The sequence below is a fragment of the Camelina sativa genome, chromosome 19 (genome assembly GCF_030686135.1).
Source record: "Camelina sativa cultivar CO46 ecotype springtype chromosome 19, ASM3068613v1".
NCBI classification, from domain to species: Eukaryota; Viridiplantae; Streptophyta; class Magnoliopsida; order Brassicales; family Brassicaceae; genus Camelina; species Camelina sativa.
The window spans coordinates 15087369-15104198 of NC_141898.1; the positions used below are offsets into that span (position 1 = coordinate 15087369).

General features: G+C 37.1%; 2 protein-coding genes and 1 pseudogene across 4 annotated transcripts; 2 read left to right on the forward strand and 1 right to left on the reverse strand.

Annotated features, from left to right (window-relative positions):
• The first annotated feature begins 38 nt into the window (after window positions 1-38).
• On the forward strand, window positions 39-2188 carry LOC104766493 (tRNase Z TRZ2, chloroplastic). The gene is made up of 8 exons (XM_010490398.3): window positions 39-576; window positions 818-980; window positions 1086-1156; window positions 1237-1332; window positions 1439-1552; window positions 1644-1712; window positions 1794-1868; window positions 1962-2188. The coding sequence occupies exons 1-8, from the start codon at window positions 190-192 to the stop codon at window positions 2049-2051; spliced, it is 1065 nt and encodes a 354-aa protein (XP_010488700.1). The 5' UTR covers window positions 39-189; the 3' UTR covers window positions 2052-2188.
• Window positions 2189-3696: 1508 nt separating this feature from the next.
• On the forward strand, window positions 3697-5513 carry LOC147920596 (uncharacterized; annotated as a pseudogene).
• A 5563-nt stretch (window positions 5514-11076) lies between these two features.
• On the reverse strand, window positions 11077-14509 carry LOC104767877 (3-oxoacyl-[acyl-carrier-protein] synthase, mitochondrial). Of its 3 annotated transcripts, none has more exons than XR_015591319.1 (14): window positions 14187-14509; window positions 13876-14105; window positions 13644-13742; window positions 13481-13552; window positions 13266-13352; window positions 12866-13017; window positions 12539-12619; window positions 12425-12458; window positions 12235-12301; window positions 12057-12133; window positions 11867-11969; window positions 11697-11779; window positions 11465-11536; window positions 11077-11376 (listed from the first exon to the last, which is right to left on the reverse strand). XR_015591319.1 is itself a non-coding variant. In XM_087502444.1 (14 exons), exons 1-14 carry the CDS (start codon window positions 14317-14319, stop codon window positions 11215-11217), a joined length of 1410 nt encoding a protein of 469 aa, XP_087358570.1. In that variant the 5' UTR covers window positions 14320-14509; the 3' UTR covers window positions 11077-11214. The 3 variants fall into 3 exon arrangements, 1 of the variants encoding a protein (XP_087358570.1); XR_015591318.1 differs by having other exon boundaries at window positions 11867-11972; XM_087502444.1 differs by having other exon boundaries at window positions 11867-11927.
• Between the last annotated feature and the right edge of the window lie 2321 nt (window positions 14510-16830).

A 16830-nucleotide genomic window follows, 5' to 3' on the forward strand; every position in this document is an offset into this window, starting at 1 on the left:
ATGGTACATAAATTTTAGAACCGGATCGGTTCAATTTCGGTCTAACTCAATTCTCAATAAGGCCGTTCTTTGCATTCTCCTATCGTTTCACTTTCATGTCTCATACTCTCGCGTCTCGTGGCTGATGAGTGAAGAAGGAAGGAGGAAACCCCGAAAACCTCTGTAAAACCCTATTTATCAAATAAAAAAATGCAGCTTTCTTCGTTACCAATCTCGTTTTCCAAAATCTTCCCTTTCACCAAACACCATGGCCCTCCTCCAGTGGTCATTCACCAGCTCGCCGCGCAGATACAAAGCCACCGTAGCAATTTCGTGAGTCCGGTCAAAGTCTCCGGCTACTTCTCATCGATTAGCCGCGCAATCGAGGAGGAAGAAGAGTACAGGAAAGCACGCGCCGCCGTGAACCGTAAAGGCGTCGAATTGGAGAGTTATGCGATTGAGGGCATATCCGTAGGTGGGCACGAGACTTGCGTCATCGTACCTGAGCTCAAATGTGTATTTGATATTGGGAGGTGCCCTTCTCGTGCTATTCAGCAGAAGTTTCTTTTTATCACTCACGCTCATCTTGATCATATTGTGAGTTGTTTAAAAAAAAAATTGAGTCTTTGGTTCTGTGGTTTGAATGGATAAGGATTAGTCTTTTCTTGAACCCTCCTTAGATTTCGTTTTGTTGTTTCTGCTTTTTGATTGAATTATGAGTTCTTGGATGAATCTTAGTGTTGAATCGACATTGTTCAATGATTTGAATGTCTTGATGTTTGTGATTTTTAATTGAGTTTTGGATGAATCTTGAGGCTAATCTTAGTGTTTCCTACAGGGAGGGCTACCGATGTATGTAGCGAGCCGTGGTTTATACAATCTTGAGCCACCGAAAATATTTGTGCCACCATCTATTAAAGAAGATGTTGAGAAACTTCTTGAGATTCACAGGACTATGGGTCAAGTAGAGTTGAATGTAGAACTGATTCCACTTGATGTAGGTATGAGTATAGTGAAAACCCTTTACTACTTTTTATCTATTTACAGTTAAAAAAACCAATCTTGTTTAGGTAGCAAATCTTGATGAGCGTTTATGTTTGTTGCAGGTGAGACATATGAGCTGCGGAATGACATTGTTGTTAGACCGTTTGCAACTCACCACGTCATACCGAGCCAGGTACTACATATGTCGTGAATTGGTCATGAGAGTGTTTGTTTTTAACTGATCTTTTAGTTCTGGATTATGGCTTCTCTCAGGGTTATGTGATCTACTCTGTCAGGAAGAAGTTGCAGAAGCAATATTCTCACCTTAAAGGCAAACAGATAGAAAAGATTAAAAAATCTGGCGTCCAGGTGTGTTTTGCTTATAAGCCATATTGCCAAGTGATGTGAAAAGGGGAATTGTTATTAATGTTGAGGTTTAATAAATCAAAACTTATAATGTTGAACTTAATTACAGATTACAGACACAATATTATCCCCTGAGATAGCCTTCACTGGAGATACAACTGCAGAGTATATGCTTGATCCTCGTAACGCTGATGCATTGAGGGCAAAAGTTCTTATAACCGAGGTACTTATTTGAATCCTATTGGCGTTATTGTATATCATATTAAAACTCCACTGGATTAGATTATAGTTTCTGAGCTTAACCGATCTGGCAGGCAACTTTCTTGGATGAAAGTTTTAGCACTGAGCATGCGCAAGAACTCGGTCATACTCATATATCTCAGGTATGCTGCTATTTATGTTCAAACACTACACTGTAAATGGAACTGCACAGTAAAAGGAAATTTCTAAAAACAAAATTGCAGATTATTGAGAACGCAAAATGGATCCGAAGCCAAACTGTACTGTTGACGCATTTCTCATCACGTTACCATGTAGAGGTGAAAGCTTCAATTTGACTTCATGTTCTTAGTACAAAATTTAAGTCCCTTGTGATGTATTTCATCTTATACTTAGTGTGGTTGCAATGGCAGGAAATTCGCGAAGCTGTGCTTACATTGCAATCAAAAGTATCCGCAAAAGTCATTCCTCTTACAGAAGGTTTCAGGTCAAGATATTCTTAAAAAGAGCTCGAAGGAGAATATTGCAAGCAAAAAAGTAGGGATTTGAAACATCTTTTGTCTGTAATTTTCATAGGGTACTCGCTAATGTAAGTTAACATGGAGTGAAAATGAATAAAAATGTTATAACTTGCTATAAAGGTAAAATTCTTACTATGCAACCTCCAAAGCTCTCTCTCTCTCTCTAGCTTGGATAAAAAAGAAAGGATCTTGTGTAGGAAACAGAAAACACAACCCTTACGATGAACACAAATTGAAAGCAACAATTATGAAAGAGAATCTATATGATCTGCAATTCTAATTTCTAAACATAATCTTCTTCAACAATAACCAATGCGCTTGTTTTTTCTCAATGAAACATTCATTGATGGTGGCTTTGTTAAGTCATCATCAGTTTTAACTCTTAAGCTACCTGCCTAGACATACATGAACATTAGACATAGAATAATGGTGCAAAATCCAAAAATTAAAAGAAGAGGGATTGGATTGATCAGCCATCAAGGTCGCCCTGTGCAAATTTGTCATCTGGATAGTACGCAGCCGTCAGATAAATGGAGGGTTGTAAAATAAAGTAGAGAGTTGAATAACTGGAGGGTTGTAAAATAAAGCATAAAAATATCTTAAAGAATATTCTATGTAATATTCCCTAAGACTTGTAATATAAATACTAAGGATTGGTGAAGAGTTTCATTCAAGCTGGAGTGAGTAAGTTTGAGTGTGAGAGTCTTAAGAGCCTTTGTAATCCTTTGAGTGTTTCAATAATAAAATATATCCCCTTGGTAAAAGATCTTTCTTATATCCTTACATAATCATATAATCATTTTCTAAAATACTTCCTAAACACTTAGCATTGATCCTAAAAACCTCCTAAGTGGTTGTACCTCTATGTGTGTGTAATTGTGGTATCAGAGCCATGGCAGTCTAAACTCTAGCTCTTCTCTTCCAGAAAGGTAATACGTCATAACGTTGTCTTCTACCATGCTAGTATGAAAGTATGCTCTGTGGTTGCCATATTAATGGATCCTCCACATCAGAAATCTAACTATGCTTAGAAAAAACGGTATGGAGAAAATTTTCTATGAGGTTGTAATGCTCGAAGTACCTTGAGGCTTTTTATGTTGCAAATATGTTGCCTCGGTTTGCGTAGCTAAGCATCTCTTGATTTATTTATCTATATTCGTGGTACGTAAAAGAAAACAGGGAGACAACTTATGGATTTTTATTACTTCAATGGTTAGAAGAGAGTTATAGTATTCTGTCTTGGTTTCTGGTTCTATCATATATTATGGAAAGTTCATCTTCTTTGTCTAAAACTTCCTTTTTTCGACGATCAAATTCTAAAAAGGTTGATTACTTATATGAAGTAGAGTATGTGAGTGATGATAGCAAAGTTCCTATTACCCAACTCCCATTACTTAATCCTTACAAAACTTTCACTAAACCAAATTCCACTTTTCCAAAAGTCATTCGTCAAGTGTTTGTCCCTAACAAACATAATGCAAAGGAGCTCGTTCTAGCATCTCCGTTAGAACAACATCTCATTCCAGCGACAGAAACAGAACAAATGATTCCTCTCAGAATCAATGAAGGCATGATACATCATTGGCGAACTCAAGGATATACCCATCTTCACTATGGAGCGATACGTATGGCGCTAACACTCCATGGCAGAAAAGGCTTACCAGTTGTAGCACGGGTAGCTCTCCTCGACACCCGATATAAAGAATACCAGCATGCTTGTATTGCAACTATCCAGACAACACTAAACGTTGACACTGTTTTCGTCACCCTCTTCCCAAATTTCAACGTGGCATTGGAAGACCCTCAAATATATCAGAACATGCAAATCCAACTGCAAATCACAGGAGCTCCACAAATTGGAAACACGTATGCAGCAATGCTTCACCATCAAATGGCGTATAGAGTCCAAAATCATGCAATGGACTTAAGTCTCCCTAGAGACACTGAAGATGCGCTACTCATACAATTGGAATCCCAGCATAGCCCGTCGTGCATCCATATTCCTAGACAGATTCCTAGAGATGAGCTTGTCAAGTTGCTTCCAGAATCATGGGTTACCAATTACGAAAAGCTCCATGACCGTAGCACCCCAATACAATCGGTGGACTCTTCTATTCAAAGGAGAAAAGATGGAGCTGTAGAGATTGCTTTTAAGCAACAAGAAGAAAAGTCAAGACCAACGGCTTTCTGCACAGAAATCAATATAATTACTCCTTTTGAAGAAGCTCAAACTTTGGAGAACAATCCACGTTTAGATGGTGTTCCAATCTCATCTTTTGATTCGCTGGGAGATCCCATTTACTCTTTTCAAGATGAAAAGGGCCACAAATTCTTTGATGTTTGTGATTGCCAACACTGCCAGATGAATAGTTCTGATGATGATGACACCCCAAGGCGAAGGACAAAAAAGAAAACTACACAACAAATCCTCAAAGAACGATTTGAGTCTGGAGACACACAAGTTGCCCTTCTCGGAGAACCAAGTGGCAACAATTTTGAATATTATGTATTGTATTCAAGTGGCTCAACTCCCACAACACCTGACAAAGAAGAGGTACAACTAAGTTACATGTTCGGACCCCCATCACAGCAGGATTCACCATTTTCATCCAAAGAGTTTGAAGAAAACAATATAAACACTCATGGAAAATCCGGAATCCAAATGTTAAGAACCCAGATGGCTCATTAAAGCAGATTAGCGCCACAAAAGCAACTTTGAACTGGCAGTCGGAGAACGCCACAATCCAAAAATATCTCCTAAGCCAGATTGACAAAAAAGTAACCATCATGGACCTTTCCATTAAAGAACTCACCAAAAAGATAACCTCTCTCCACCAAGAAATTCTCCACCTTGCAACTACTGTCTCCATAAACTCTCCCCTCATGTCCCAAAAAGAGTCTGAGCTAAAGTCCCTTAAAGCTCAGCTAAACTCCTTACAAAACCAACCCAAAACCCAACCTCCAATGCCATATGATCTTTTCACACCATACCCCATCTACACACCACCTTACACAGCCCAAACACAACCTTTATCTTTTTCTCAAGACCCAAGTATTTTCGGAGCATCCTCCTTCATACCAACAAAAGTTGTTTATGAACAACAGTCTACCAAAAAGAAAAAGCCAAAAGAAAAAAGAACAGGGAAGGAAGCCATACTTGAACCACCCAAACCTTTGACCGAGACATAAAAATCTCAAGATCAACCCAAAACCAGCAAAGCGCAATTCATGGTGGAGCGTGCTAATCCAATCACTGTTTTTCTTGAGAAGGTTGCAAAACGAGAAAAAAGTTTTACTCAAGAAAGTATGAAAAAGACGCCAATAAAAGATGAAAATGATGAGGTCATAATCCCACCTTTTATGATGGCCTCACCGGTTGTGGTTGAAGAAGACGTAGAAAGTGAAGGTGGAAACGTATATGAAGAAACTCAAGAAACTGGATGAAATCAGACAGAAAGAAATCTGCGGTTTAATACAGAACCACATAAGGGTTTTTCTTTTGATGATGTTCCCCCTTTAAAATGGCGCGACAAAGTATATGAGATGCATGCATGGCTAACAGAACAACAACTCAACCCAGGAGCCACTTTGCCTACATCGATTGATAAAATGGTGGCTAAATTCCAAGGACGTCTCAGGCAGTGGTGGATAAGCTTAGGCCAATATCGACAATTACAAATCCGACAATCTCCAACAATCGATGCCTTGGTGGGACACATCCACAATGAATTTCTCGGCACATGGGATCATTATACTATCCAAGCCAGAGAAGAGTATCTTAGCATGAGATGCTCCTTCAAGAGGAAGGATCTTGAAAGACATTATGAGAGAATGTCAAGGAGATTCTATGCCCTGAATGGGATAGGTGACGTCAACCTCAAGCAGGCGTACCTGAATTCACTTCCAGAACCACTTGGAAATGAAACGTCAAGGATATTGTCTCTCAAGAATATGCCTCTCAACCAAGCTTCACTTGGAGAAATATATCAAATTTCTCTGGCAGCCCTTGAAAAGCTATGCAACCACCAGAAGTTTTTCAAACAGCTTCAAGAACAAGGAAAGCTTTTAGGAAAAGCATGTGATCGGCCAGAACTCAATATCAAATGCAGAGACAAGAGATGCCATTGTTCTACAAGTCATGGAAAAGAAAAGAGCTATAGAAGCAAGTGGCAGAAGAAATATCCAAAGCTATCTTCTAGAAAGAAATGGAAATTCTTTAGGAAGAAAACTCAAAGAGGTTTCAAAAAATCAGACAGATGTTACATCTGCTAGAAGAAGGGACATTATGCGAAACAGTGTCCTAACAAGAAGAAGAGAGGCAACCTCCTTGGCTACTTGGCACAAGTTGAAGATATTGACAACTCAGATATTGAATCCATCTTTTCCCTTGATGATGAACCAACTGATGATACAGTTCTTGCAATGGGTATGGAATTAGAAGATGAATCTTCAGAAGAGGATATTGGAGATGAAAGCGATATAGACGACCAATTCATATTGTTTGACCTCTACACATTTGATTTCTGCAAAGTAGAGCAATCACATCAAGAAGAATTGGTGTATCTAACCCAACCATCTCCAAATGCCAAGATCTACATCTTCCCAAACAAGTATGATAAACCAATACCGGTCATTGCCTATTTTGACAGTGGAGCTGCTTCATCCATCATCAAACCAGACCTCCTCCCAGCCTCACATTGGAATTCATGTTCAGTCGCTTTCAAAGCAGCCAACGGCCAGATATTTCATATCTCTCTTATCAGCAAGCCAATTTACATCCAACTTTTCCCCGGATACATGATTAAATCCAAAGTATATGGTTCTGAACTCCCTGGAAAGGACTTTATACTTGGATTTGACATCCTTCATAATCTTCGGAGAGTTTCGTGGCACCTGAAAGGTCTCAAACAAAAAAATCAGCTGCTACCTTGGACAACGGTGTCTCATCTATACCCTATGGAGATGCTTAATCCCATAAAAGAAGAAATTGCAAAGACGTCTTGCGCCACATCTCATTCGGAGTTTCTCACAAAATGCTCATCTCCTTTATGGAAGAATCCAGATTTCTTCATATCCTTACCCTTCAAGAAGAATGAGGATATCAACCCAACTAAAGCAAGTCACCCAGGAATGAACCCAGATCACTACAATCTTGCACTCGAAGAGATTGACTAACTCCAGAAAGAAGACCTCATTGAGAAGACCACTTCACCTTGGGCATGCGAAGCATTCTACGTCAACAAATGGGCTGAACAGGTGCGAGAAAAACTCAGATTAGTCATCAACTATCAACCACTCAACTATTTCCTTGCTGATGACAAGTTTCCTTTGCCAAAGAGAGAAGTGTTATTCCAAAAACTCCCGCAAGCACAAATCTTCTCCAAGTTTGACTTAAAAGCAGGATTTTGGCAGCTTGGAATCAAATCAGAGGACAGACCAAAGACGGGATTTTGTGTACCAGATCGTCATTACCACTGGAAAGTCATGCCTTTTGGACTAAAGGTAGCTCCTTCATTATTCCAAAAAGCTATGATCAAGATATTCGAGCCTATCCTCCCAAATGCGCTGGTGTATATCGACGATATTATGCTATTCTCGTCAGACATAGATTCCCACACTTCATTATTGGCAAAGTTCCACAGTATCGTACAAAATACGGTATTATGCTATCAGAAAAGAAGATGGTGATCGGAGAAACGAATATTGATTTTCTGGGAATGTGCATATCCAAAGGAGAATACTACCTCCAACCTCACATTGCCACCCAACTCAATGAGTTTCCAGATGAACGACTATCTTTCAAGCAAGTCCAACAGTTTTTGGGGATTGCCAATTATATGTCGGATTTCATTCATGGTCTTGCAAAACACAGATCGGTTCTCTCTGCTCAACTCAAAAAAGATGCCCCTCCTTGGAGCCAGAAATGCACAGAAGCAGTAAAAGAATTGAAGAAAATTTCCACAACCTTACCAGCACTAAAAATCCCAGCAAAAGGAAAAAGAATTCTGCAGACGGACGCAAGTGATTGCTATTAGGGAGCAATACTCTTAGAAGAAGACGAGAAGGGAAAAGACATATATGTGGCTATAAAAGTGGAGTCTTCAAAGATAGCGAAAACACTACCATTCTACTTACAAGGAGATACTCGCTGTCAAAAGAGGAATAGAAAAATTTGAGTTTCATTTGGTGGGCCAACATTTCCTCATCGAGATGGACATGTCATCCTTTCCAAAAATGATTCAGTTCAAGCAGAAGGTACTACCACAAGCTCAGTTACTCAGGTGGGCAAGTTGGTTTTCCCAGTGGAAATTCGATGTTAAACACATCAAAGGAAAAGACAACTTCCTCCCAGATTTTCTTTCAAGAACTCAGCGTCAAATCTCGACAATAGTACCCATGATATACACCCTCAGTCCAGACAATCCAACAGAAGATAACCTGCGGAAAAAGATTGCCGATATGCCGCATGGAATAAGAGAATCGTTACTCGACAATGTATTGATCTACAGAGGGATTGAGACACTGCATGGTTTCCTAAAGCTTTATATACACCGGTATGGTCTTAATCAGGGTCCACTTCTTGGCCTCCCTTACCACCCGGCCTATCCCTTCCTTACCACCATCCATATGAACCCTGCTTATTATGGCCGGTTTCCTATAGAAGCATACCTCCTACTTTGGTACATGGCAGATCTTTACACTATTGCAGTCCTCATCCACAAAAGTCAACTGCTCCAGTACTTGGCGAAAGGCGCATTACAAATTACTATACAAGTGGCTCATATTATTCCATGATGTTACCTGGTGGCAAGAACATGTTCCTGCACAGCCTGAGTTGGATATACTTGTCACATTCAGGATCACTACAATGCAAGAAGAACAAGACGGGGAAATCATTATCCTAAAGAAATATGATGCGAACGTTGAGACAAGCTACAATAATGATGCTTTTGCCTCGGGAAACTTCCATCAACGCGCAAAGCAAATTGCATTATTGAATAAATTTAATGAATCTGAAGTTGACCCTAATCTTCTTTGTCCTCACACAGCACACTGGCACAACAGACACGTCTACCCGCTAGGATTCACTGAAGAAATACGACAAGTGTTAGCAGGCTTTCATGATCAATACGCATGGCCACAATCAAATCCAGATCATCCGGTCTACAGAGTTGAAGGGAAAAAATACAAGATAAAGCGATACATTCCAGGCCAAAAGATCTACGTCACAGAAGTCGCCTCAGACAGTGAAGAAGACGACAACATATAAGATAAATGTCGCCTCTCTTTTGGAGACAGGGGGAATAAATAATAAGTGTGTGATATATGATAGTGAAGTATATGGTTATGAGAGAGTTGAATAAATAGAGGGTTGTAAAATAAAGTAGAGAGTTGAATAAATGGAGGGTTGTAAAATAAAGCATAAAAATATCTTAAGGAATATTCTATGTAATATTCCCTAAGACTTGTAATATAAATACTAAGGCTTGGTGAAGAGTTTCATTCAAGCTGGAGTGAGTAAGTTTGAGTGTGAGAGTCTTAAGAGCCTTTGTAATCTTTTGAGTGTTTCAATAATAAAATATATCCCCTTGGTAAAAGATCTTTCTTATATCCTTACATAATCATATAATCATTTTCTAAAATACTTCCTAAACACTTAGCATTGATCCTAAAAACCTCCTAAGTGGTTGTACCACTATGTGTGTAATTGGTTGGATACCATAATCTCTTTTCATCAGGTTAAATCCTGATTCGGCCCTTGATGCGCCATCCAAATCCTCATACTCCAAGAAAACCTTTCCAACTCCAGGTGTTATACGAGCAGGATGATCTGGATCGGGTCGCGGGATCACAACGTTCACCAAGTTACCAAATCTTAGACCTGCTAGTGTTATATCCTCCATTAAGTCTTTGTAATCTTCATCGTATTCGAGATTATATTCTACGTGAATCGCATCACTCACGCAGATAATCCTGCTGCGGTTATCATATGGTTTGAGGATATGCATCTGTTTCTCCGGACCCTCAAGCCCAACACTAGACCCTGAAGACAATCCAACACTAGGGTTAGACATGCTTACTTCTTCTTCAACAGGAACTCCCAGTGACATTACCTTCCCAGTAGCCTTATTAACTGTGAGCTTCATCATCTGCTCCTCGTCGATAACGTAATGTTTCGCGGCCGTGGTGCTCATGTTGGAGATCGTGCGGCGGTGAAAATCCAAGTAAGGTGTGAAAGAAGCTACGGACAAGAATTATAAGTTTTGCTCAAGGAGACTCTATCTCTTTAATTATTTATAATGCCAAAACTAATCCAATTTTGTTTAGGTAAACGAACACATATTTCCTAATTTATATGACAAGAACAAGAAAAAAGGAAAAACGATTAGGATATAAAGGAGAAACAATCAAAAACTGTTTTGGAATCAGAAGTTTTGAAAAGTCAGAAGGTGGGTTCGGTAAAGTCCAATGTGATGACATGTAACTAGGGTTCTTAGCAAGATAAAGTCATATATATAATGATGTAATGAGAACTTAGATAGTAATTTTGAGAGTTGTCTCAAAACAACTCTCCTCTCTTCAATCTTATAAGATATCAAATCAGAACTATTTGCTCTTGGTGACAACCTAATCTCTCTTTCCTCTTTTTTAGTTTCCTTGCACAATAAAACTCCTAATGAGCTATCTTATATCTCTAGCTTAATAAGCTCTTTAAGAGCACAAATCTATCTTGTTTGAGATTGCTTTCATAGGAAATATATCAAGCAATGTTTTGAAAACCGAACCGGTCCGACCGGTCTAACCGAAATCGCTTTATTTGAATCCTATTGGATTATATATTGTTGCTTTCTGAGCTCAACGATCTAGTAGACAATGTTTCTTGGATGAAAGTTTTAGCACTGAGCATGCGCAAGCACTGAGCTTTGATCCTAATTAATGTTCAGAACACTCGTAAATGAATCTTTCGGCGAAAACAAATTGCCGATTATCGAGAATGCAAAGTGGATCCGGAGCAAAACTGTTTTATCGACGCATTTCTCATCGCAGTTACCACATCGAGGTTATAGTTTCATTTCATGTTTGTAAATTTGGAACATTATGCAACCAAAGAAAGAACAGTTCAAAAATGTTGCTATCACAACTTTTAGATAGAGGCAAAGAGCAAAGATGCATTTGTTCCTCCAAAGCCAAACGAATTCGACATTGCTGTCCTAACGAGCATCTCTTTCGAAATGGTTAAAGGCAAGAAACTCTGGTCGAAGATGGGATCTGGATTCTTGACATTCAGAGTCAGTGGAGCCACACCCTACAAAGTTTTTTTGCGGGTTCTAGTTAGGTTACAAAACCTTAACTATCAAGACAAGAACACAAAACTAAAAAATGAGAATGCTTACGTGATGTATAGCAAGGATACTGAAAATAGCTTCCACTGCTCCAGCTGCTCCAAGAAGATGACCAGTTGCCCCCTTCATTCAAAAGAAGTAGATTTCGTTTACCGACAAGAGTTTTAAGTCAAAATTTACCACGTCACGTCTCCTATTTATTTGCAGACACAGTTACTACATACGACTATATGCCAAACTCTTTGGTAACATCATCTAATAAGACAAATCAGGCATTTTTTACCTTGGTGGAGGAGAATGCCAAGGTGCCTGAAGTAGCATGTTCAGTGAATACGGTCTTGATCGCTCTTGCTTCCACGGCATCGCCTGAAATTTGGATTTGATAACAGAATCATGAATTCAGTTTTTGTAAAACCAAAGCCAACCAACACGAAATTTCTATTTTTTTTTTACCTATTGGGGTTGATGTTGCATGTGCGTTTATATAATCAACTTGGTTTGGACACAGACCAGACTGCAAAGTCATGGGCATTCAACCAAATTATTAGAATCCAAACTGCTAAAAGCAAAAACATAAAAGATCATCAACAGAAACCATTCTAGGAGTACTATAACAACAACTATGCAGTTAACCACAGCTTACTTGTCTTAACGCACGTGACATGGCCAAAACTGCTCCCTTTCCATCTTCAGGAGGTTGAGTAATATGATGTGCATCGCCTAAATATTAAGAAAACTCACTCTTAGCTAATTCAAAATGTGTTTTACTATTATTTATCTATGGGCGCCAAACTTGTTTTACTATTATCAATGAGCTTAACCTGACATCCCATATCCACGAATCTCTGCATAAATTTTTGCTCCACGTCTTTTTGCATGTTCATATTCCTTTTGTTATAACCATAAATCAGAAAAAAAAAAATCTTAGATTAAGACCAAAAACAGTTAGGGATGACTTTTCAAGACTCCAGAGTTTAGATAAAGGACATATAGTCTTCCATAAAATCTCACCTCCAATACTATAACCCCTGAACCTTCCCCTATCCTGCAACCAAATCAAATGGAGATGGAATCAACATCACCAAATCAGGTTCTTTTACATTAACAGCGAAGAATCTAACTCACACAAAACCATCTCGATCACAATCAAAAGGCCGTGAAGCTTCTTGCGGAGAAGAATTAAACTTAGTTGACAAAGCTCTTGATCTGGACATAAAAATAATCAAAAACTCTATGTAAGTATGTTTGTTATATCTGTCCAGAATAATATGTATAAATTCTATTGCTACAGAATCATTTTAGGCATGAAAGCATTAACAAGGGCATTGCTAATCAGCTGACGCTGGGAGCCTGTTTACACATGAGAAATTATTGATATAGGACTTCTGTCTCCCAAAAGAAGACAGTTTTATATGAAAGCACATGAAGCGTGTGAGAACAAGCATTAGTTACCTAGAGAATCCAGCAACGGACAGAGCATCAATGCTGGACTCAGTTCCACCTGCCACCATAACATCTGCATCTCCAAATTGAATCATCCTAGTGGCATCACCTATAGAGTGTGCACCAGTTGCGCAAGCTGTCACAGCAGCATGGTTGGGCCCCTACATTCAAAAGCATGGCAATGCTAAGAAAACAGTTTTCCACTTAAGAATGGCAGAGGACTATTTTAGACATGTTATGGACTATAAAAGTATGTGGAAATCCATATCACCCCATTATCACAAAAGATAGGCCAAGGAAGAGTTGCTAAATTAAAACTCATGTTATAAAACTATAAGCCTACCTCCATTAAACAACCTAAGATGTTGATATTATTTTGCATAAAAGAAAAGTGAAAAATTCAACACACCTGGAATCCATACTTCATGCTCACATGGCCAGATGCCATGTTTACTAATATTTTTGGGATGAAAAATGGACTAAGCCGCCGTAGTCTCTGCATCACCAGAGTTTGTTAAATCTTACAAGCAGCTGAGATGCGCAATTAGTTCAGGAAGCAATAATACAATCCTTAAAGTATGTAATTCCTAAGAAAATGATTCAAAGACAACAACATAGACAAACCTTTTCACAAATAAGCTGCGCTGCCTCCACAATGTCACTTATACTTCCGATTCCACCACCAATTGAGACTCCCTGGTATTTCAAAAATTTCCAAAAATTGAAGAAAACAAAGTACAAAGCAGAATTCATCATCATTTAGATGTCCAGATGAGGGATACTTAACTGTTCTTTCTTTTTCTTCCTCCTCAGTTGGTAACCACTCTGCATCCCTCAAGGCTTCATCAGCGGCACATAAAGCATATCCGATAAAATTCGCAACTGCCTCCAGGATACAAAAATAACAATAACAAAACCTTAACTTTATGCATATCTGATAAACCATATCATAATACTAAAGAAGAAAGAGATTGAGCTTTTTAAGAAGAAAGAGAAAGAGATTGAGCTTTTTAAGATACCTTGGAGTTTAGCCAAAGGGCTTCATCAAATTCACCTGGGTTTGATCCAAAAGGCACAAAGGCCGCAACTTTAGAAGAGAGCTGATCAAAAGTATACAACTTTGTCTCTTCATCAAAAGACTTCATCTTGAGATCATCAAGAGTCAATCCTCTAATCCCACATTCTCCACCAATTAAACGCCTCCATGTTGTTTCAACGCCTCGTCCAAGTGGAGTCACCAAGCCTAGACCTAGAGTCACAGTCTCTCATATCAGAGAAATTGCAGTGATAAGCATATGTACAAGACATGGAAATGGAGTAAGAAAGAGACCAGTAACAACAACACGGCGAGGTGAAGTATAAGAAGACGAAGACGAAGACGAAGACGAAGAAGAAGTAGAGATGAAGCGTGTCAAGCGGAGGTGACTTAAACTCAAGTGTCTACGGAGATAAGAGGCCGCCATTTCACTGCGACCGCGACGGAGACGACGTCAAAAGAGAGAGAGGAGTTTTGAGAACCGATCAGGGATTTAATGGTTTTGATTGTTTAGTGAACCGATGGTTTAGCCAATTAACCGGTATAACCGGAAATTGATTGTTAAACTTAAATCCGTGCAAAACAATCGTAAGCCAGACTGTTAATCATCAAACCGTGTTCTGTACTTCTGAAGACTGTCTGAAGGTGTAATAACATCCGATCCGGGAATAGAATTTCTTTATCCATTAAACTTTTTATTATAACTAGATTTTGAACCCACGGGTAGCGGATGTATTTGATATTTTTTTTTAAGAAAACTATAATTGATTGATGACGGTAATAAAATATTATCGTATAAAAAAATTTAAATTAGTATTAAGGAAAATAAATAAATTTCAGATACACAATTTTTTAAAATATAAAAATCAGTTGTGTTATAAAATCAAATCTGATAAAAAAAAATTATGAATTTAACTCGACGTCCAGGCGAGGCGAATCAAACTGATCATCTCACATATCCTAAACAATTTCTTTGACCACGAGAAAAACGAAACAATTTTATCATCATGAATTTAACTCGTTTTCATATTTAATTGATCGCTACCACATATGTTTTCGTGTTTTTTATTCAATGTTTTCTTATTCTTCATATTCTTTCTTGTCATTTTCATTGTCAAATTTTGTGGTAATTGTCATCATTACTGCTTCGTTATACTCTTTTTCTTCTTCTTCCTCGTCAACTTCTTCACATTCTTCCACTGAAAAACCTTTTTTTTAGACTACCACACAACTTGTTAACCCATCAAACTCCAAGAACAAAATCATTTCTTTTCTCATAAAAAAATAATAATGAAAGAATATCAACTCATCTATAAAATCATACACAAAAATATGGTTTACAGCTCATAAGAAATAAAAAGTACAAACGTAGATAAATAAGATAATTTATGTTTTACATCAATATTTATAATATTATAAACTTTTAAAAGGTTTTGAAATATAATATTTGAACCTTTTAAAAAGTTTCAATATTGATAATATTTTAAACTTTTAAATTTAAAAATTATAATATTTAAAAACTTTTTAAAAGCTAAGAACTTTGAAAAGTTTGAATATTTATAATATTTATACTTTTAAAATTTTTAACTATTATAATATTTTTTTTTGAAACTTTATAATTTTTAATTTGATCAAATAAAAAACTGGATCAAACCGAATAAAACTTTTAAACTTTGACGCCTGATAAATCAAGCTTTCCTGCCCATTCATTATTCGAAGCATATTAATCTTATTTATACTGGTTCTGAACCATTGTCTAAAAATTTTCTAGCCGATGTGGGATATTTTACATAGTTCTTTTATTTCCATAAATTTAAAATTTTCCTTTTTCTAAAAAATTTTGGAAATTTAAAAAATGTTAATGAATGACATGTCAAATCCTGATAGGTTGTTTAAAATAATTCTTAGTATAGAACATTCTGGAAATTTTAAAAAAGTTAATAAGTGCTATGTCAAATCCCTATTGGTGGTTTAAAATCCTTGATGGACAACTTAAGAAGCTTATAGCTCCTACTTTTATGTAGTATAGATTTAGATAATATACAAGTCGATGATACAAAAACACAGTTTTTTTTTTGTCTATCAATACGTAATAAAAGATAATATAGATTTTGAAATTTAAAAACAAATCAATAAACGAATAATATATACTTTTAACTAATATTTATAAATTATAAATCCAATAATACCTGATTTCGATAATTATTTTAAATTTAATAATTATATTAAATAACACATAATTTTTGTTTGATTTCTAAATCTGTTAAATTCAATAAACCAATAACCAAATAGTATATCTTAAGAATAAAAATTGGTAAAAAAATAAGAATATATTGTGTTATTTTCTAAAACATTGATACAAATATATCAATGAACACATGTTTTATTACAATACTTTGCTATATATATCCAAACATCAAATTAGATTTGACATCTCCACTCTTATTTAAGTATAGTTTTTCTTAAATGTAAAACTAATACAAACCACAAACTTATGCTATCTTTTCTAGTTATAAGTACATGTCCCCACGATTTTGTACGAGCTCTTCTAGTCCAAATCTGTGTTTTTAAATGGCGAGAGGCGAGGTGAGGCTATGAAGGTGTGGCTCTCGCCTTGAGCCTAGGTGCCAGTCGCTCCTAGCCTTTGATGCATGAAGCGAGACTACACAAAAAACGTCAAGGTTAGTTATCCCTTAGCTATATTAACACAATTTGTAAGTATAAAACATAGATCATTTGAAACATATAGAAAGAGACAATCCAATAATAGTAAAACTGAGAATTGAAAACAAAACTAAGGAAAAGCCAATCCAACAAAATTTTAAACTGAGAACTGAATCCAAAACAAAGAAACAGCCAATCCAACAAAGTTTTAAACTGAGAACTGAAAACAAAACAAAGAAACAGCTAATCCAAACAAAGTTTTAAACTTAAAACT